Below are 21,181 nucleotides of genomic sequence, written 5' to 3'. Positions count from 1 at the left end.
TTTTGAGAGTTGCTTGTATGGGGTTGTGGCACAAACTCATCATTTTGTGCCATTCAATGAGAGAGATTAACACCTCAACTTAGTACAACTTAAGAAAAAAAAATAAAAAATAAAAAACAGATCACATCCATATATGTGAGGTGGGATTTTTTTCATTTTTAGTAGATTTGGATGTGATCTAGCTAGTATGTACTGTATTTATTTTCTTCATTACAACCACATAGAAGTTATTCTCTTTACTTTTTCACATTAAAACTCCTTTCAAACCTTAAATAAAAAATAACCCCCTAAAACATATTAACAATAATGTACTTTTGTCCCCAAGAGGTAGTTCCATCGGTTAGGAACCATGCCTCATGAAGCGGAGGTACTAGTTCGAATCCCCCCTCTCCCTCTTGTGTGGACATGTCAAAAAAAATAATAATATACTTTTAAGGGAAAAGTATACATACTCGCATCAAACTATTACCTAATTGTCAATTCCCCCTCCCCCCACACTACCAATCTGTCACCTATTATATGATTTTCATATAATTTGATAATGTGACAATGAAAATTAGTATTTGTAAAAGTAATAATTAAAAATTAATTTTTTACTATCACATCATCTTAATTATATAGCAGTATACTAAATAGCATTACTATTGAATAAACTTCCAAACCCATAGTTATCTTTATTTATCATGGTCTACTTTTGTTGGATTTATTCTTAGTCAAGTCAAGATAAACTTGGGATTTATTTCTCATGAATCAAGGGTCGTATGGGTAGCTAGGTGTTTGAAAAACTAATTATAACCTAAATAAATATGAAAATGACAACTATTGACAAGCCATCCTCCTCCACATGTTTACGACTTCGTGTCATCCTCACGTACGCTTCATGCATTGATTATCAACTGCAAATTATTGACATCATAGGGCCCAACTGGAATTTAACATGCAATTTCATGGAGAAGACTTGAAGCCTGGATTATTTGGATTTATTTGATTATTATTATTATTATTATTTTGTATTCAATGCAGGGAAGGTGGGATCCTTGGATTTATTGTTGGTCAGTCAGGAAAGTGGATACGTACGTGGACCGAAAGTCCTCACTGCTTTTATTATCACAGCCTCAAATTAATGAGTAAATAAGAGTATTCAATAAAATATAATGACTCTTAGAATTGACCATTTAATGGATAACATAACACATTGACACATATCTAATTTTAAAAATAAAAACAAAATTAAAAATATTAATCAAGCTTGCAGTCATGTAGCTAGCTAGGAACTCGCAGTTGTTCCTTCCATGCTTATAAAAAACGTATGGGCTAGTTTTTCTTGCCTTTTTTCCTTTTATTTTTTAGTTTATTTTGTGGCTGTGATATATTTTGAAAGTATAATTTTTGTTTTTTTTTTTATTTGAAATTTTTTTTTGATATGATATTTTGAGATGAAACTTTATTATTTTGTGTGTCAGTAATTTGTAACAACGAAATGGAAGAATTTGCACGTACACTTTCTCCCAACAAAGAAAAACAATGGATGGAATTTTCCAGAGGCCTACTGATGTCGAAATCTCAGCTTAAAAGGAGGGAATTTTCCCAATGATGTCAACCTTTCTGCCAATGAAAACACAACACATGCATGCATTATGAAGGAAAGAGACGCATGATCATTATCTACCAATTAATTTCAATCTAGGCTGATAGTTCTAGCTAGCTACCCACTTCGATCCGTATGAATTATGACCCACTAATTCAAATGCATATATAATTTACCGTATGAATTCAAATGCATATATATTTTAATTCAAACATTGAAACTTCAATTGGTATATATCTTCATATATAATTAATGTTAGTCATCATGAATTTGTTGAAACGTGAAAAACTTATGTCCATGTAAGTTCCAAGGAAAAATCATCTCCAATCTTTCTATTGTTCTAAACAACTTGTGAAGTCAACTTCAGGGACCAACATTTATCATCACAAACCTCCAATAAAATAAATTTAACGGAAAAATGTAAATAGTTATACTAATTTACAATACATTCTTTGCGGTTTAAATGTATTAAGAGAGTTCTAATTCCTATGGTATGCCAAAAAAAAAAAAAATGGATATTATTAATTGGGTGGTATTTTGATCAGGATTTTTCCTAAATATTTTATTGTTTCTCCATGTTACTTTTTAGTTGTATATTGTTTCTCTATTTGTCAGGAAAATCGAATATAATAATATAAAAAAGAGTGAGTAATGATATTTTAAAGCTAGTAGAGAAGAGAATAAATAATCTTTAAAAAGTATATATAAAAAACAATAATTAAAGTAGAGTCTTATCAAATGAAATGCTCAATTTCATCACCGACTACGTATTTTAAGATTATCCTTCCAATTGTATGATATAATGACATGCTAATGTGTTGCAACGTTTATGTTCTCAAGTAAAAAATATAAATAAATAATTTAAAATATAACATATATTATACTTTTATATCACATTAAAACTCTTTTCAAACCTTAAATAAAAAAAATAATCCCCTAAAACATATTAATAATGATGTACTTTTAAGGGAAAAGTACACATACTCTCATCAAACTATCATCTAATTGTCAATTTCCTTCCCCCCTAAACTATCAAAATAATATCAATGTATTCCAATAACGGAAACACCCTTCATAAAATTTAATGGCGCCAACTCCTATGGTTCACTGATTATCGATCACTTGCAAATAATTGACATCAATCATGGCCCTTTGCATGTAGAGGACTTGAACTTGAAGCAAGGAGTCTTGGTAATGAGATAAGAATAATGATATTTAGTAAACTGTTATATAATTTGATAATGTGACAGAAAAAATTAGTACTTGTAAAAATAATAAGCAAAATTTGATTTTTTACTACTATATCATCTCAATTATGTGACAATATACTAAATATAATTATAATTGAATAAACTTCCAAACCCATAATTACCTTTACTTATCATGGTGATCTACTTTTGTTGGATTTATTCTTAGTCAAGTCAAGAAAAACTTAGTTACATGCATGATAAACTTAGGATTTATTTCTCATGAGTCATGGATCGTATGGATAGCTAGCTGTTTGAAAAACTAATTAACCTAAATAAATATGAAAATGACAACTATATATTGACAAGCCTTCCTCCTCCTCCTCCTCCACATGTTTTCGATTTCAAATCATCCTCACCTGCAAATTATTGACATGGAATTTAACATGCAATTTCATGGAGATCATTAGAACTATGTTATTATTATTATTATTATTATTTATTTTTTTAATTTTTTTTTTAATTTTTTTTTTTTTTTTTTCAGTTGTCGAGTTCTTTGGGCTGTGAATTGTTGATCTTATGACCATTTTAACTTGAAATTTTGTTAAGTATGTTCTCCAAAGTACACATTATGATCAATCCCAATATTTATGAAAAGTTTTGACAGAAAAAAATAGTGCACACGTCAGTCGAACTGTCGAAGTTGGACATGTTGGGATTTAGACAGAATTAATTAAAATAAGGAAAAACTATTGCAAAGTTCTTGAATAAATTAAACTTCCAAATAATATAACAATTGACTAAATGGAATAAACTTTCAACCCCTTATTAATTGCCTTTATTAGAAGCGTGGAGTCTTTGGATTGAGATAAACTTCCAAACTTTCTTGGATTTAATATTGTTGGTCAGTCAAGAAAGTGGATACGTGCACCAAAAACGATAACAGCCAAGGAAGAATTTTCACACTTAATTTCTCCCAATTACAAAGAAAAGCACTTGAGATGGAATGGAAATTTCCTGAGGCCTTCATATATATGATGACATTTAGCTCTTGACTGACTTTTATAAAGCTGAATTACAGTGACTTTATTATTTTGTCTGTATTTTGTAACAAAGAAATGGAAGAATTTGTACACTTTCTCCCAGCAAAGAAAACCAATGGATGAAATTTTTTTTAGAGGGAAAACTGGATGATTATTCCACTGAAATGAAATGAATAGACAAACCCACTCGCGGAAGCGTGATGCTTGCTGAGTCAATTATAGACTCACTGATGGAGTTTCCGAATGAAAATGCAACTCATAATGGAGGAAAGAGACGCATCTTCATTATCTACCAATTTCAATCTAGGCTGCTTGCTAGCCAACCACTTCGGTATGAATTTGTTGAAACTTGAGAAACTTGTTTCCATGTAAGTTTCAAGGAAAAATCATCTCCAATCTTTCATTTATCATCCTCAAAAACCTCCAATAAAATCAATTTTAAGGAAAAATACAAAGTCAGTCTCTATGGTTACACTAATTTATATACAATAAATTCCTTGTGGTTTAAAAATATTATGAGAGTTCTAATCTCTATGATATGCAAAAATAACAACTATGTTTCTACTATCAAATTTTATCTAAAATCTTGATAGATTCCGTTAGTGTGATACGTCACATCTAATTATAAAACAACACGTGTTTTAGTGATCTTTCTTTTGTTACATTGTTTTATTCTGCATTTATCTCAATTAAGTAGACCAATTATATAAATAAAGCATTTATCCAAGTAGAAGTAGTTCAATAAAGAGTTATATTCAATTTTAAACTTTTAAATTGTGAGAACTCTGTTTTTATTTAATTTTTTTTTGTCAATCGTCTTGTCTTTGCAATTTCATGCTTGTGCTGCATTGAGTTGAGAAATCAAATGGATTCTAAGCCTCATATTCCTAGTACATTGAGTTGAAGACTTTCTAGCCCTCAGAAATCAGGCCCACGTGGGCTACATGACTACAAATGTATTGGTTTGACACAAACCCTGATTTCAGTAGCCAGGCAAGAACTTGCTCACCTTTTTCTTTTTTTTTTTCTTTTCAGTTGTCGAGTTCATGGGCCGTGAATTGTGATGTAATTTCAAAGTGAAAATCTTTTTAGTTTCAGTCCACTACGCATGTTGTATTCTTCCAAAGTTTTCAAAAAACAGTAGCTCGTATTGTTCATTGTCTTCTACATTCAAAAATATTAATTTATCAACTGTGACAAGTATTAGTCTAAATTGTCTAATCCAATATCAAAAACTCACAAAGCAAAGAACTACTAGTGGGTAATGAAGAATCGATTCATTGGCTGACCATGAGCAAACAAATTTCAAGCATAAAAAGACAAGTAATAAAGTGATCATTCATCGATCGATCAAAACAGCTCTTATTTACTACACATAAATACCAATCATCTTTGCCTTATCGAATATACAAGAGAAAACTAATTACTCAGTAGTAGACGAAAATATCAATTAATTTGCATTTAAAATTAAGTTGGTTGACTTGATTCATCTGATTGCATTGATGAATAAGTTGGATTCAAATTTTTTCCGGCATCCATTATGGGTCTCTCTAGTGATGATAGGGAAGGCTTGGGAAGCATTTGTAAATATTCAACTTCTCCTTCAAGTATTTTTAGGGCATAGTTCAATGAAGGACAATCGCTAGGCTTTATCTGTATGCACCATAATGCCACTATGATCACCTTCTTAATCATTTTCTTTTCCTCCTATGTGGCATCTTCCATTTCTATATCATTTTCGTCATGCAATTGGTCATAGATCCAAGTAGGCAAGTAAATTTGGCTTGAATGATTTTCAAATGCATTTAAGTTCTTTCTTCTAATTGCCATTTCCATTAATAACAGTCCAAAACTATAAACATCTGCTTTATAAGAGACGCCTCCAACGTTTCTGTAGAATAATTTAGGGGCTATATATCCTAATGTCCCTTTTGTTGCAGTCAAAGAAACAATATTTTTATCTATTGGATACAGTTGTGCCAGGCCAAAATCAGAAAGCTTAGGGGTAAAATTCTCATCAAGAAGAATGTTGTAAGGCTTTATATCAAAATGCAAAATCTGCATGTCACATGCTTGATGTAAATATTCAATGCCACGAGCAACTCCAATAGCAATATCATATATTTTCTTGTAGCTTAGGACAACACTTTCTTCTAGCGAAAAAATATATTATTCAAAGACCTTTTAGGTACGAATTCATATATAAGAGCCCGCTTTGACCCTTGAATGCAAAAACCAATAAGCTGCATTACATTAACATGATGAATCCTTCCAATGGTTGCAACTTCATTCATAAAGTCTTGTCCATTAGCTTTTGATTTGCCTAACATCTTTATAGCTACAAGACAGCCACTTCAAAGCCTTCCTTTATGCATAGGGGTGGACCTACGTACAAGGTTGGGGACGAGTGTCCTCCCAAAATTTGTTGAAACTCCTTCAAAAGTACTATTAAATCCATTTTTACCCCTTATATTTTACTTTTTGTCCCTCCAAATTATTATTTTGCCCCCTCAAAGTTTTCTTTTTTTGCTTATTATATTAGATAATTTAGATTTATCCACTAGGGACAAGGCTGCACTTCTTGTGCAGTGTGAAAAACAATTGTCTTTTGCTTACTATATTTGAATAAAACTTGCAGCTTTTCACACTCTTGTGCAGTATGAAAAGACTTGTTAGAAATGCAACTTAAAAAACTTCTTGTTTATTTTATTTTTCTACCAATAATAGTAAAATGGCTAGTTAAGAGGGAAAATCTTATTTTTCACACCTTACAAGTTTTATAGTTAAAAAAATAAAAAAAATAAAAAAATAAATAAAATTATATTTACTCTTTATGTTATGAACCAAATTTATTTCGGGGGCAAATTTAGCACAAGGATTGGGGGCTTAAGTGCCCCAAAAATTTAAAAATTAATCTAAAATTATATATATATATATATATATATATATATATGAGGTAGACCCTTAAAAATAGTTTTCTTTTTTTCGTCCCCCCTCACTCAAACTTCTGGTTCCACCCCTAAGTCAGTGCCATAGCCTCATTCACCCAATTTGTTCTTGAAACTTTTGGTCATCTTCTTAATTTCTAAGTATGAATACCTTATTGGCATGAGGTTATTGTGGGTTTGCAGAAAGTCTTCAATAACATTATACATAGATAACTGCATTCTACACCTTTTATATATCAAAAACGCAATCACACATGGGGTCCCTAATACAGTTATTAGGGTCTTGCCTGGTCCTGGGCAGGAACATCCAAGTAATTAGAAGAAAACAAATTAGTTTATTGTTGCATTGGTGTCAAGACCTCTAGTTTTAGTTGAAAAAAATTAGTGACAACTTCCAATTAATCTCCTTCCTAAATCCTTATAATTAAGTTTGGTATTTGTTGTTTTTTATTTATTTTTTTATATTTATATTTTAAAGCCAATTGTATATCCTGTAACTTCTATAAATACAAGTATTGACAATGACCTCATTGATAAGTAGGCATTACAAGTATTATTTCTTTTTTCTCAGCATTCTTAACTCACCAATTAGTGTATATCGAGGGTCGCAATGAACACCATTCGCGTAATCCAAGTAGCAGTCGTGTCCTGATCCGCAGCTTCCACAATTAAGTTGGAACCATGAAAGCTCAAAACCATATTCCAATGAGTTGTGGACGACTGGACAGGAAATATTATTTCCAGGCCACGATGTCTGAACCATTCGCTCTATTTGGCAAGAGTCCTCCACAAAGGGTGCGACCAACAAATCCTCCATTTTGATATCAAGCCTCATAATGTTTTGCTAGATGAAAATTTCAATCCAAAAATTTGTGATTTTGGTTTTGCCAAGTTGTGCTCCAAGGATAAGAGTGTAGTGTCCATGACCACAGCAAAGGGGATCATAAGTTACATTGCACCAGAAGTGTTCTCTAGGGATTTTGGCAATGTTTCTTATAAATCAGATGTCTATAGTTTTGAGATTTTATTGCTTAAAGTAGTTGGAGGGAGAAAAAATGTTGACATTATAGTAGAGAACACTAGTCAAGTTTACTTTCCAGAATGGATTTACAATTTCTTAGAACAATAGGAAGACCTACGAGTCTTTATTGATGATGATGAAGATGCAAAAATTGCTAAGAAACTTGTAATTATTGGACTTTGGTGCATCCAATGGCACCCAGTAGATCGTCCTTCTATGAAAATTGTGTATAAAATGTTGGAAGGAGGGCATGAATTAACTATGCCTCCTAATCCATTTGCCTCGACAAATCCCATAGGAATGAATCTAAACCGAAAGTTAGATGTCATCCTAGAACAAGAGTAATATTTGGTCATACACGTTGCAATCATGTTGTATTCAAAGATTAGAACTATTAAAATACTTGAAAATTTCAGATTTCTTAATAGCATGCCCAAGCCTTGCAAATCTTTGTTGCTGTCCTTAACTCCTTTCAATCAGATGCCTACTTTCTATACGAACAAGTGATTTTGGGTTTAACAGTCCCAAATCAAACGTTTGGAGATGCTTAATTATTATTTATAGAGTTCATACGCGATAATGTAAAGTACGTATTTGTGTGGTTGAAATTGCAATTTAGACGTCCATGACAAAGTTTTCAATAGTACCATCTGTAAAGAAAAAGAAAGAAACCTTTGGATATTTGTAAGTGAAAAATAAGAAGAGTTATCTTCAATCAAAGCAAATCTTATCTATTACACATAATATCAAAGCATCTTTGTGCTATCAAATACACATGAGAAAACTAAATATTACTGGACAGACTAACATATCAATTAATTTGCATTTAAAATAGACCTGATTGATTTAATTAATCTGATTGAATTGATGAACAACTTTGATTCAAAGTCTCTCCAGCATTCAATATGAGAGTCTCTAACGATGATGTGGAAGGCATGTGAGGCATTTGTAAGCAATCCTTTTTGTTCAAGCATTTCTATGACATTGTTCTTTGAAGGCCGATCACAATGCTTAATTCATTTGTATGCACCATAATGCCACTAGGAGTCTATGATCATCTTCTTAACCATTTCCTTTTCCTCCTCCGTAGCAACTTCCATTTCTATTTCCTTTTCGTCTTGTAAATGGTCATAGACCCAAGTAGGAAAGTAAGTTTGGCTTGAATGCTATGCAAATGTATTTATGTTCTTTCTTCTACCAACCATTTCCATTAATAATATTCCCCAACTATAAACATCAACTTTGTATATAAATTGATGTACCGCACATTTTGAGAAGACCCTCCTAAATTTTAAAAGCTCTCAATTTAATCTCTTGAACTTTCAATTTGATTCAATTGACTATCCTTCGTTAGATTTTAAACATTAAAAATGATAAAATTTCAAATTTACCTTTAATTTCAAATTAAAAATTAAAAAAAAAATTAAAAACATTTGACTCACGCTGGGTCATCTTATGACCCAAGCGAGTCTCAACTAGAGTCCCACGCTGGATCACAGTTGCGACCCAGCATAGGTTAGGCATGGGTCAGGTCGTGACCCACACTAAGTCTCAGCCAAAGACCCACCATGGTCAGCAAACCCTCAATTAGGTCTAGCCGCATTAACCCAGCATAGCATAGGACAGAAGACCCACGCAGGTCTAGCCGTGACCTAGTGGATCATGACTTGACCCATGACTAGGTAGCTGCCAGATCCAGCCGTGGGTCTACGTACTGACCTATGGCGGGTCTCTGGCTAAGACCTAGCGTGGGTCATGATCTTAACCATGCGGGTCACGGGCGTGGGTTTGGCCTGACCCATTTTTTCCTTCTTATCTTTTTTTTTTTTTTTTTTTTTTTGGCATTTTTGGTATTTTTGTGAAGGGTCTTTTTCGTATTTTCAGGCATTTTTGTGAAGGGTAAATATCTTATAAATCTCTAAGTCAACGCACCAAAATAGAAAACTCCCTGAACTTTTCGAATTTTATGAAGTCAATCAAAAAGGCAAATTAACCCCTACCGTTATTTTTTCTCCCAAATTCGTCAGTCCCAACTAAACGCATCGTTTTGCCACATCATATTAATTTTTTATTAACTTAATTTAAAAATTAAATCTAAAAAAAAAAAATTGAAGGGTTGGTCGGAAAGCCACCTCCGAAGGGGTTAGGGGTGGCCGCAAGCCACCTCCATAGGGGTTATGGGGTGGCCACAAGCCACCCCATAACCCCTAAGTGGTGGCTTTCCGGCCACCCCCTCAAAAATTTATTTATTTATTTTTATATTTAATATGCTGACATGGCAAAACAGTGCGTTTAGGTGGGATTGACGGGCGATAACATTTGAGGCAAAATGTAACGGTAAAGGTTAATTTGCTTTTTGATTGACCAAAAGAGTAAAAATTTGAAAAAAAAAAAGTTTTGAAAGTATTCTATTTTGGCGCGTTGACTTAGGGATTTATAAAATATATAACCTTTTGTTAAAGGTTAACGGCTGAATTTAACGGATGGGGGTATTGAATCAAATTGAAAGTTTAAGGGGTTAAATTGAGAGTTTTTGAAATTTATGAGAGTCTTTTCAAAACCAGCAGTAGTTCAAAGGTCTAAAGTAAAGTTTCTTGAAAAAAAAAAAAAAAAAAATGCAAAAGGTGGTGTAGGTATGTATATATGGTCACCTGACATTGGCAACTAAAAACCCAAAGAGAGGAAAGGTGAGAGAGGAAAAAAAAACATACTTCTAGAAGGAAAATGCTAGAGATGTGTAGCGTGCCCACGTAACATGCGCCGGAGGATTAAAAAGAAAGATTTTTATTAAATAATTCGAGAGATCTTAAGCCTCCTTACTTTAAGGTAGTTCAAACAACCTAAACCTCTCTCAACAACAAACTAAACATTTGATAAATTAACTCATCCATAATTTTAGTAACTTTATGGCCAGTGTCTTTAAATAGAAACTTACAATGAGATAAGATAGAAAATACTCAACTAAATACATCCAAGTGACCTACTCTTTACATTTAAATTTACATTACTCACAACATTGACTAAATAGTCGTAAAATCAAGTTATTCAGTTGACAATAGTTTACATAATAACAACTCAGTGCATCCCAAACAAACCACCTTATCAATTAATAGTCACTATTTTCATGATCAAGATAAATCATCATTATTGATATTTTATTGTCTTATCAAATGAAATGCCAAATTTCGTCACTGACTACGTACTAAGGTTTGTAAGTGGGGTTATGTACATGGTTAGATGAAAGAAAATAAAATTTCGACTAGAATTTCCTATTCCCAAAAACATATGCCAAGACCAAAATTTATAACCTCTAATGGGTAACATAATTGGGTGAACCTAGTTACCATCAAAGTCCACGTAACCACAGTACAATATTCTTCACAGGCATTTTCTCAAACACCTTATGCGCTAAATTTATATCTCGAACCATTACTCACCAAAAGCATGTCAATCACCCATCGTATAAATCAAACCCAAACCCTAGGGTGACTTTAAACCTTCAACCTTTGTTGTATAATATATATCACTGTATTCTTCTAAAGCTTTCAAAAAAGAGTTGCTCGAATTGCTCGTTATCTTCCACACGCAAAAATATAAATTTATGAATTAATGTGACCATGATTATCTCTAAGCGACAAGGATTGGTCAAGTCCAATATGCCAAACTTACAAAGCAAAGGATAACTAGTGGATGATGAAGAATAGCACCAAAACTTCTCAAACTATAACTCTATTCAGTGGTCAAGCATGAGGAAATAGAATCCGAACACACGAAATGACATAATAAGAAGAGTTATTATCAATCAAAGGAACTCTTATTTATTATACATAAATATCAAGCATCTTTCTGCTATCAAAATAACTACTCCACAAATTTACATATTAATTAATTTGTATTTAAAATTGAGTTGATTGATTTGATTCCTCTGATTGAATTGATGAGCAACTTTGATTTGAATTCTCTTCAGCATCCATAGCGGGTCTCTCTGGCGATGAAAGAGTAGGCATGGGAGGCATCTGTAGGCATTCAACTTCTCCTTCAAGCATTTCTACGACATTATTCATTGAAGGGCGATCACTAGGCTTCATCTGTATGCACCATAATGCCACTATAATCATCTTCTTAATCATTTTCTTTTCCTCTTCTGTGGCATCTTCCATTTCTATGTCATTTCCATCTTGCAATTGGTCATAGACCCAAGTAGGAAAGCAAATTTGGCTTGAATGCTCCGCATATGCATTTAAGTTTTTTCTTCTACCCGCCATTTCCATCAATAACATTCCAAAACTATAAACATCAGATTTGTAGGAGATACCTCCAATGTTTTTGTAAAATAATTCAGGAGCCATATATCCTAATGTCCCTCGTGCAGCTGTCAAAGAAACAATGCTGTTATCTACTGAATACAGTTTTGCAAGGCCAAAGTCAGAAACCTTAGGAATAAAATTCTCATCAAGAAGAATGTTATGAGGCTTGATATCAAAATGTAAAATCTGCATGTCACATCCTCGATGTAAATATTCAATCCCTCGACCAACTCCGATAGCAATATCATATATTTTGTTGTAGCTTAAGACATCACTTTCTTCTGGTGAAAAAATGTACTTATTCAGAGATCCTTTAGGCATGAATTCATATATAAGAGCCCGGTTTGACCCTTGAACGCAAAAGCCAATAAGCCGCACTACATTAACGTGGTGAATCCTTCCAATAGTTGCAACTTCGTTTATAAAATCTTGTCCGTTAGCGTTGGATTTACCTAACATCTTTACAGCTACAAGTTGGCCACTTCGAAGCCTTCCTTTATACACAGTGCCATAGCCTCCTTCACCCAATTTGTCCTTGAAATTTTTGGTCACCTTCTTAATTTCTGAGTATGAATACCTTATTGGCATGAGGTTGTTGTGGGTTTGGAGAAATTCTTCAATAGCAGTATACATAGATAAATGCCTTCTACGACATTTGTATATCAAAAACGCAATCACGCATGGAGTCCCTAATAAAGTTATTGGGATATGGTATAGTCCTGGGCATGAACATCCAAGTAATTAGAAGAAAACAAATTAGTTTATTGTTTTATTGGTGTCAACACCACTATTTTTAGTTGATAAAAATTAGTAATAACTTCCAATTAATCTCCTTCCTAAATCCTTATAATTAAGCGTGGTATTTGTTGTCCTTTTCCTGTAAATTTCATAAATATTTTCATCATGTCTACACGTTCAAACTATTTTCATATTTCACAATCTAAGTAAGGATCTGTTAAAAATTGAAGATTAAAGGAGAGAAACAAATTCTTACCAATGATCAGTAGTACCGCAAGAAACTCTGCAACATATAGAAAAATATAAATCAATTAGTAATTAATCAAAAATTAAATAATTTCCCCTTGTTCATGCTTAAGAAGAAACTTAAACTTTAAAAACCTCTAGATTTTACCTGTATGGGCTTTAAATTCATTGTGCTTGATTCTGTGCATTCTCACTGTTGTTTAGCTAAGCTATTAGCTTGGGTGAATATTTTTCTTACTGAGGTTAGTTGGTAAACAAATTTTGAATACGTTATAATAGAATTTATGAGCAGAAATGCATAGAATATCTTTTATTGACTTCCGTTTCATAAGGTGTGGTCCTTGCATTAGCCGATTGAACTACTGTTTAAAGAGAAAATGCATAGAATATTACTAATCGTTTGTTATTACAGAAAAAGGTGCCGGACACGAAAAAAAGGAAGTGACTAATCTTGCAAAGAAGTGCTTAGAAGTGAAAGGAGAGGATAGGCCTAGTATGAAGAAAGTAGCAACAGAATTGGAGGGTCTAAGAAGATTGAGATCAACTAATTCCCAAACACTTAATTATATTTCTTCAGGTACATTAATTTTAGTTATATTGATAATAAAAAGTTAATTTAATCATATAATCAATATTTTAACAAGTTATTCATATATTGTGTCATCGGGAACACTCGTCCAATTATATTAACTTAAAAAAAAATAAAAAAATAAAAAATCAATTTTTTGAGAGAGAAACCTCACCCATGGATGCCACAATTAGTCGTCCTGCTTTGACAAAGAAAATAAGAACATCAGCTGTTGAAAACTTGGAATTAGAAATCATCATTTTTTTTTTCTCTCTGCATTCTTAATTTCTTTACTCACCTATTATTCCAGAACAATGAACCATCTCGAGCCGATTCGCCTCATTGATGTAGCAATCGTCTCCTCCAAGCACAAAACCATCTCGAGCCGATTCGTTGGGGCGCCATGAAAGCTCAAAACCATATACCAATTCGTTGCGGACGTCTGAACAGGAAACATGTCGGTCATCATCTCGAGGCAACGATGTCAGAAACATTCGATCTACTTGGCACGAGTCCTCTACATCCTCTGCATTCGTTCTGCCGACTTTAACATATCTATACATCTTGGAAGAATACTCTCCAATATTCCTAAAGCAAGTTGAAGTCTTCAAATAGAATGGAGAATTCACCGGATTTTCACACATCACAAAAACCACACCCTTTGATAGAGTTTCATTCGTGGTATATGGAACCCAGTCACTGAAATTCTTGCGGTTTAGAAAATGACGAGGGATGGATACCTCATCAATACCAGAGTCTACCACTCGGATTGTGTAGTTTTGGTAATTGATTTGACGTACGTAGTATTTTCCGGCAAATAAGTGTAAAACTGTTTGGTTCTTCTCACAAGACAGTGTATAATTTGGGTGGCCGCAGTTTTGTGGATGGTCTTGTAATCGAAAGGGATAGCTTATGTTATGGATGTCGCCGCAGGAAGAAGGAGCACAGAGATGACCATCCTCTGCACTGCAACTCTCATGGACAAGTACAATAACAATAAGGGCACAGAGTCCAGCAGAGAAGGCCACTCGTCCTGCCATTTTGAGAGAGAGACAGAGAGAGTGTGAGAGAGAGATTCTAATTATGTTCTTGGTCCCTTTAGCCTAAAGGACCCTCTTTTATTCACATCCAACCGATCGAGTAACGTATTTTCACGGTTTCACACATATTTGATTGAGATTGCGTGTTTTAAATTTATTTTTAATTAGTGGCCGACATAAAAAAAAAAAAAAAAAAAAAAAAAAAAAAAAAGGTCATTTAATTCAGTCCATTTAAAATGAAATGGATAGGCGAAAATATCAATTTAAGGAAGGCCAGCTAGCAATAGCATCCTGGTAATTAACTTTGACCCTGCATAAAAAATGCTTCAAGCCCAAGTCAATGATAATTTCACCCGGAGTTTACTGCTCACTTTGAACAGGGTGAGAGGTAATCACCGGAGAAAAGCCAAACCCAGAAACATATATTTATGGTAATCTCATATTTGAACCTTCCGGACCACGGAGATGCATATTTGCTTTGAAATGGGCATCTCATATTTCTTCTTGTTTGTGGTTTTCGCCGTAGGCCTTGGAGAAGGCCAGAATGGGTGTGATGAATTAAGGTGTGGAGGCGGTGGCCCAGCCATTCGATTTCCCTTCCGACTTAACAGTCAGCCACACCACTGTGGATGGCCTGGGTTTAATCTATCCTGTACTGATACAAAACATACGGTGCTCGAGCTGCCAACTTCTTTGAAGTTCTTTGTGAAAAAGATTGACTATATATCTCAGGTAATTGAAATACATGATCCGCATCATTGCTTTCCAAGACAGCTTCGCCAACTCAATTTGTCTTCCTCTACTACTTTCCGGTTCGAAGAAGAGTTCTACATGATGGACTACGCCTTATTCAACTGTTCCTCAACAGAAACACAAACTGACTATGCCATCTCTTGTCTTAGTGGCCCAAGCCATGAAGTTCGTGCCTTCTTTAAGGACGATGACATAACCGATTTGCCCATAGCATCTTGTAAAAAGATGTATACTCTTCCATCAATTCCCATTTCGTTTGAGACTCTGATTTTGAAGGGCCAATATACGGTATCTAAGGAAATCGGGGGTGATAAAACTCTGCAATTGAAGTGGTCCAGACCAGTTTGCAGAGAGTGTGAAGTGAAGGGAATGGGATGTAGATTGAGGAGTAATAGCAATGAATCAGAAACAGAGTGCTTCCCTAAACATGCTAAAGGTATTATTGTTTTCTGTCCATCAATTTCCACCTTTGGACTCCAGTTTCTTACAGAGGTTTCAAGCTTAGTTTATAAATGTTCATCTGCATTGGCGAGTTTCCTGTATTCATTTCCACCCAAAAATAAAACATAATTAAATGTTTGCTTCCCAATATATCTATACTTTACTTGCCCTGTTGATTCATTCATCTAACGCAAAGAAAAAATAACAAGCTTATTTTCTGTATCACACTTTAGCTATTATTTATTTTCTGCTGTGTACAATGAGAATCTAATTTTGTTAAATCTTTAACAGGTCTATTATCGAAATTAAAGATTCCTGGTGAGTCCTCGATCTACAATTCACTTTGAAGTATTTATTATTCGGTAGAAAGAAGTTCTTGATCACTTACGAATTATGTTTTAACATGCAGGCATCATCTTAGGTTCATTTCTATTAGTAGTAGCAGTCTTTGCTCTTTACCGCCTTTATAGCTATGATAAAGCAGAAAAACAAAATCAAGCAAAGATCAAAACATTTTTGGAGGATTACAAAAATTTCAAGCCCACAAGATTCTCGTATGCCGATATTAAAAGGATTACAAATCAATTTGTTGAGAAGTTAGGCGAAGGAGCATATGGAACAGTATTCAAAGGAAAGCTTTCAAATGAAATCTATGTTGCGGTGAAGATGATCCTAAACGCTTCCAAAGAAAATGGTGAAGAATTTATAAATGAAGTAGGGACGATGGGTAGGATTCACCAAGTTAATATTGTTCGCTTGGTTGGCTTCTGTGCAGATGGATTTCGACGAGCTCTAGTTTATGAGTTCTCACCAAATTATTCATTAGATAAGTTCATATCTTCAGCGGACACTAAAAACCGTTTCCTTGGTTGGAACAAACTGCAAGATATTGCTATTGGCATAGCAAAAGGTATTGATTATCTTCATGAAGGGTGTGACCAACAAATCCTCCATTTTGATATCAAGCCTCATAATGTTTTGCTAGATGAAAATTTCAATCCAAAAATTTCTGATTTTGGTCTTGCCAAGTTGTGCTCCAAGGATAAGAGTGCAGTGTCCATGACCACAGCCAGAGGGACCATGGGATATATCGCACCAGAAGTGTTCTCTAGGAACTTCGGAAATGTTTCTTATAAATCTGATATCTATAGTTTTGGAATTTTATTGCTTGAAGTGGTTGGAGGAAGGAAAAATGTTGACATTACAGCAAATAATACCAATCAAGTAGTTTACTTTCCAGAATGGATCTACAATTTCTTAGATCAAAAAGAAGACCTGCGAGTCTTTATTGAGGATGATGAAGATGCTGAAATTGCAAAGAAACTTGCAATTATTGGACTTTGGTGCATCCAATGGCATCCAGCGAATCGGCCTTCCATGAAAGTTGTGATTCAAATGTTAGAAGGAGGGCATGAACTAACTATGCCTCCTAACCCGTTTGCCTCAACAAATCCCACAAGACTGAAGCTAAACCAAGAGTTAGATGTCATCCAAGAACAAGAATAATGATCATGTCGTACTCAAGTATTAGAAGTACTATTAATCTTTCCTCTCTTTTTTTTTTAGATGTCGACAAGACCTCATTCAGGCATTACTAACAATTATTAGCTTTTATTAATCTTTCCTCTTTTATTATATTGTATCAGAGTTAAAGATCATTTGTTTGAACTTTGATTCCATCATTCATTCTGAATTTAATTAAATTTTTTTATGTATTAGGCCTCATTTATTAAAAAGAAAATTCAAGTTCACACGTGAGAGGAGTGTTAAAGTGTTAATTAAATGATTAAACACAACAAGAATCAATTCTTTTAGTTACGAACTATTAGTAACGTGTATATGATGTTAACACGTTACTAAAATTTAGTAACGTGTTTGATGGGTTATGAAATTGGACGTAACTATTTGAAGTTTAGTAACATGTCAGTTCCGACACGTTACCATTCAGTATTCTGACACGTTACAAAGGGGTTGTAATGTGTCACATATTGACACGTTACCAAGTTGTAACGTGTCAGATATTGACACGTTACAACTTAGTAACGTGTCAATTTCTGACAAAGAAAACACTGGATGGAATGGCATTTTCCTGGGGCCTTCATATGACATTTACTGAAGGCGACTTTTGTGGTACCAACCCACTGATCATGAAGTAGCTATCTCACTCAGCTCCAAAAGAGGAAAAACTTGCCACATGGAAACTGATTTTCCTACTGAAAAGACAAACCCGCGGAAGCGCGTGATGCTTGCTTAGTCAATTATGGAGTCACCGATGGAGTTTCCGAATGAAAATGCAACTCATAATGGAGGAAAGAGACGCACTATCTACCAATTTCAATCTAGGCTGGTACGTCCCAACCACTTCCGTTTGAATTTGTTGAAACTTGAAAAACTTAATTATATATGTCCATGTAAGTTTCAAGGAAAAATCATCTCCAATCTTTCATTCGTTCTAAACAACTTTAATTAAGTATGAAGCCAACTTCAGAGACCGACATTGTCATCATCAAAAACCTCCAATAAAATCAATTTTAAGGGAAAATACAAATTCTGTCTCTATGGTTATACTAATTTACAATAAATCCCTTGTGGTTTAAAAATATTCTGAGAGTTCTAATTTCTATGATATGCAAAAATAATAAATAAGTTTTTACTATCAAATTTTATCTAAAATCTTATGGATTCCGTTAGTGTCACACGTCACATCTAATTATAAAACGACACATGTTTTAGTGATCTTTCTTTAATTTGTTATATTATTTTATTTTGCATTTATCTTAATAATTAGTGATCTTTCTTTCTTTAATTTGTTATATTGTTTTATTTTAAACTTTTAAATTGTGAGAACTCTTTTTTTTTTTTCTTTTCTTTTTCTTTTTCTTTTCTTGTCTTTGCAATTTCATCCTTGTGCTGCATTGAGTTAAAAAATCCAACGGATTCTAAGCGGGCCTGATTGTCCCAATAAATTAACAATTCATGCATAATGTTCAACTCTCTAACAACCTCATATTTCTTGTACATTGAGTTGAAGACTTTCTAATCCTCATAAATCAGGCCCACAATAAGGGCCACAAGGCTACAAATGTATTGGTTTGACACAAACCCTCATTTTAGTAACCAAGCAAGAATTTGTTCATCCTACCTTACCAAATATTTGCATCAACACTAGCTGTGAAAGCAGTAGCCCCAATTCTTGTATCCTTGATTTCATGACAAAGTTCAAAGGCTTCTTTACAATTCAAATTTTTTGCATACCCACCAAGAAAAAAATGACAAGGATTATCTCTCTAAGTGAAAAAGTGTTGCTCTAATCTAATATGCCAAATCAACAATGCAAAGTAAAAGTAATGGATAATGAAGAATAATAGCTCCATATATGCTTTTTCAAACTGAAACTCAATTTGTTAAGCATGAGCAAGTAGAATTTGAACATAAGAATTGTTATAGTAAGGAAGTTATCGTTGGTCATAGGAACAATTTTTAGTACTACACATAAATATCAAGCATCTTTGTGTTGCCAAACATACATGAGAAAACTAATTACTTAGTACAGTGTCAATGACCACAGCTAGGGGGACCATGGGTTACATGACACTAGAAGTGTTCTCTAGGAACTTTGGAAATGTTTCTTATAAATCCGATATCTATAGTTTCGGAATTTTATTGCTTGAAGTGGTAGTAGCTAGGAGGAAGAATGTTGACATTTATTTTCCAGACTGGATCTACAATTTCTTAGAACAAAAAGAAGACTTACGAGTGTTTATTGAGAATGATGAAGATGCTGAAATAACAAAGAAACTAGCTTGCAATTATTGGACTTTGGTGCATCTAATGGCACGCAGCGGATCATCCTTCCATAAAAGTTGTAATTCAAATGTTAGAAGGAGGGCATGAACTAACTATGCCTCCTAATCCGTTTGCCTCGACAAGTCCCACAAGACCGAAGCTAGACCAAAAGTTAGTTGCCATCCCAGAACAAGAATAATGATCATGTTGTACTCAAGTATTAGAACTATTATTATTATTATTATTATTATTATTATTATTTATTATTATTTTCTTTTCAGTTGTGGAGTTCTTGGGTTGTGAATTGTGATATAATCTGAAAGTGATTTTTTTTTTAGTTTCAGTCCACTACGCACATTTGATGGTCACGATTTCTTGCAAAAGAGGACTAATATTATATAATTAGGTACACATAATTTACTTCTCTAATTAAATTATCACTTATTCCAAAAACTTAAGTTGATAAAAAAAAGTAAATTTAATTATTTAACAAATATTTTAACATTCTCATTCAGGTGTGGATTGAAACTACTCCATTTTTAATTGAATTGGGAGTAAATTACATGGTAATGATACCATATTAAATTACCATCTATCTAAAAAACTTAAGCTATAGAAATAAATCAATTTAAGCATCTAATCAATATTTTAACACTTTTATTAAATAATAATAATAATAATAATAATTACACATTATGGATTTGATAATGATATTTTATCTTTCCATTTTAACTTGAAAGTTTGTTAAGAATGTACACATTATGATAAATTTCACCAAAAAGTTTTGATAGAAAAAATAATGCACACGTCAGTCGAAGTTGGACATGCATTGTTATCTTTTCAATGTATTTGATAGAGTGGATAAATTATATATGCTGTGGGGGAATCTTGTGATAGTTTTACCATATTTTAATTAATTCTGGCTAAATCCGAACATATTTTGAGTTTATCCTTCCAATTGTATGATATAATGACATGCTAATGTCTTGCTACGTAAGACTAAGTACTTCTTGTTTATGTTCTCAAGTCAAAAATATAAATAAATAATTTAAAATATAACATATATTTTACTTTTGAGAGTTGCTTGTATGGGGTTGTGGCACAAACTCATCATTTTGTGCCATTCAACGAGAGAGATTAACACCTCAACTTAGTACAACTTAAGAAAAAAAAAATAAAAAATAAAAAACAGATCACATCCATATATGTGAGGTGGGATTTTTTTCATTTTTAGTAGATTTGGATGTGATCTAGCTAGTATGTACTGTATTTATTTTCTTCATTACAACCACATAGAAGTTATTCTCTTTACTTTTTCACATTAAAACTCCTTTCAAACCTTAAATAAAAAATAACCCCCTAAAACATATTAACAATAATGTACTTTTGTCCCCAAGAGGTAGTTCCATCGGTTAGGAACCATGCCTCATGAAGCGGAGGTACTAGTTCGAATCCCCCCTCTCCCTCTTGTGTGGACATGTCAAAAAAAATAATAATATACTTTTAAGGGAAAAG

At 33.3% G+C, this 21,181-nt stretch overlaps 3 protein-coding genes and 1 pseudogene across 4 annotated transcripts; 1 reads left to right on the top strand and 3 right to left on the bottom strand.

Annotated features, from left to right (window-relative positions):
- Nucleotides 1-5,285: 5,285 nt before the first annotated feature.
- Nucleotides 5,286-7,583, bottom strand: LOC132177229 (rust resistance kinase Lr10-like; annotated as a pseudogene).
- A 4,100-nt stretch (nt 7,584-11,683) lies between these two features.
- Nucleotides 11,684-13,879, bottom strand: LOC132177227 (rust resistance kinase Lr10-like). The gene is made up of 3 exons (XM_059589481.1): nt 13,822-13,879; nt 13,089-13,115; nt 11,684-12,813 (listed from the first exon to the last, which is right to left on the bottom strand). Exons 1-3 carry the CDS (start codon nt 13,823-13,825, stop codon nt 11,684-11,686), a joined length of 1,161 nt encoding a protein of 386 aa, XP_059445464.1. The 5' UTR covers nt 13,826-13,879.
- Nucleotides 13,880-13,936: 57 nt separating this feature from the next.
- Nucleotides 13,937-14,819, bottom strand: LOC132177226 (LEAF RUST 10 DISEASE-RESISTANCE LOCUS RECEPTOR-LIKE PROTEIN KINASE-like 1.2). Its single transcript, XM_059589480.1, has one exon. The coding sequence runs from the start codon at nt 14,684-14,686 to the stop codon at nt 13,937-13,939; it is 750 nt and encodes a 249-aa protein (XP_059445463.1). The 5' UTR covers nt 14,687-14,819.
- A 179-nt stretch (nt 14,820-14,998) lies between these two features.
- Nucleotides 14,999-17,539, top strand: LOC132176986 (rust resistance kinase Lr10-like). 2 transcript variants are annotated; one of them, XM_059589162.1, is made up of 2 exons: nt 14,999-15,875; nt 16,290-17,539. In XM_059589162.1, exons 1-2 carry the CDS (start codon nt 15,152-15,154, stop codon nt 17,384-17,386), a joined length of 1,821 nt encoding a protein of 606 aa, XP_059445145.1. In that variant the 5' UTR covers nt 14,999-15,151; the 3' UTR covers nt 17,387-17,539. The 2 variants fall into 2 exon arrangements, 1 of the variants encoding a protein (XP_059445145.1); XR_009439709.1 differs by lacking the exon at nt 14,999-15,875 and adding an exon at nt 16,083-16,198 and having other exon boundaries at nt 16,290-16,379.
- The last annotated feature ends 3,642 nt before the right edge of the window (nt 17,540-21,181 follow it).

The sequence above is a fragment of the Corylus avellana genome, chromosome ca4 (assembly GCF_901000735.1).
Source record: "Corylus avellana chromosome ca4, CavTom2PMs-1.0".
Taxonomy (NCBI): domain Eukaryota; kingdom Viridiplantae; phylum Streptophyta; class Magnoliopsida; order Fagales; family Betulaceae; genus Corylus; species Corylus avellana.
The sequence above is the reverse complement of the archived record's forward strand: the minus strand, read 5'-3'. Positions and strand labels throughout refer to the sequence as shown.

Excerpts from the sequence above, each read along its gene's own strand:
- LOC132177227 (XM_059589481.1), bottom strand. Across the intron at positions 12,814-13,088 it reads TGCGGTACTACTGATCATTG|GACTATACCATATCCCAATA; the intron begins GTAAGAATTTGT and ends GTTCATGCCCAG.
- LOC132177226 (XM_059589480.1), bottom strand. The coding sequence starts at position 14,686 with ATGGCAGGACGAGTGGCCTTCTCTGCTGGACTCTGTGCCCTTATTGTT.
- LOC132176986 (XM_059589162.1), top strand. The coding sequence starts at position 15,152 with ATGCATATTTGCTTTGAAATGGGCATCTCATATTTCTTCTTGTTTGTG. Across the intron at positions 15,876-16,289 it reads CTTCCCTAAACATGCTAAAG|GCATCATCTTAGGTTCATTT; the intron begins GTATTATTGTTT and ends TTTAACATGCAG.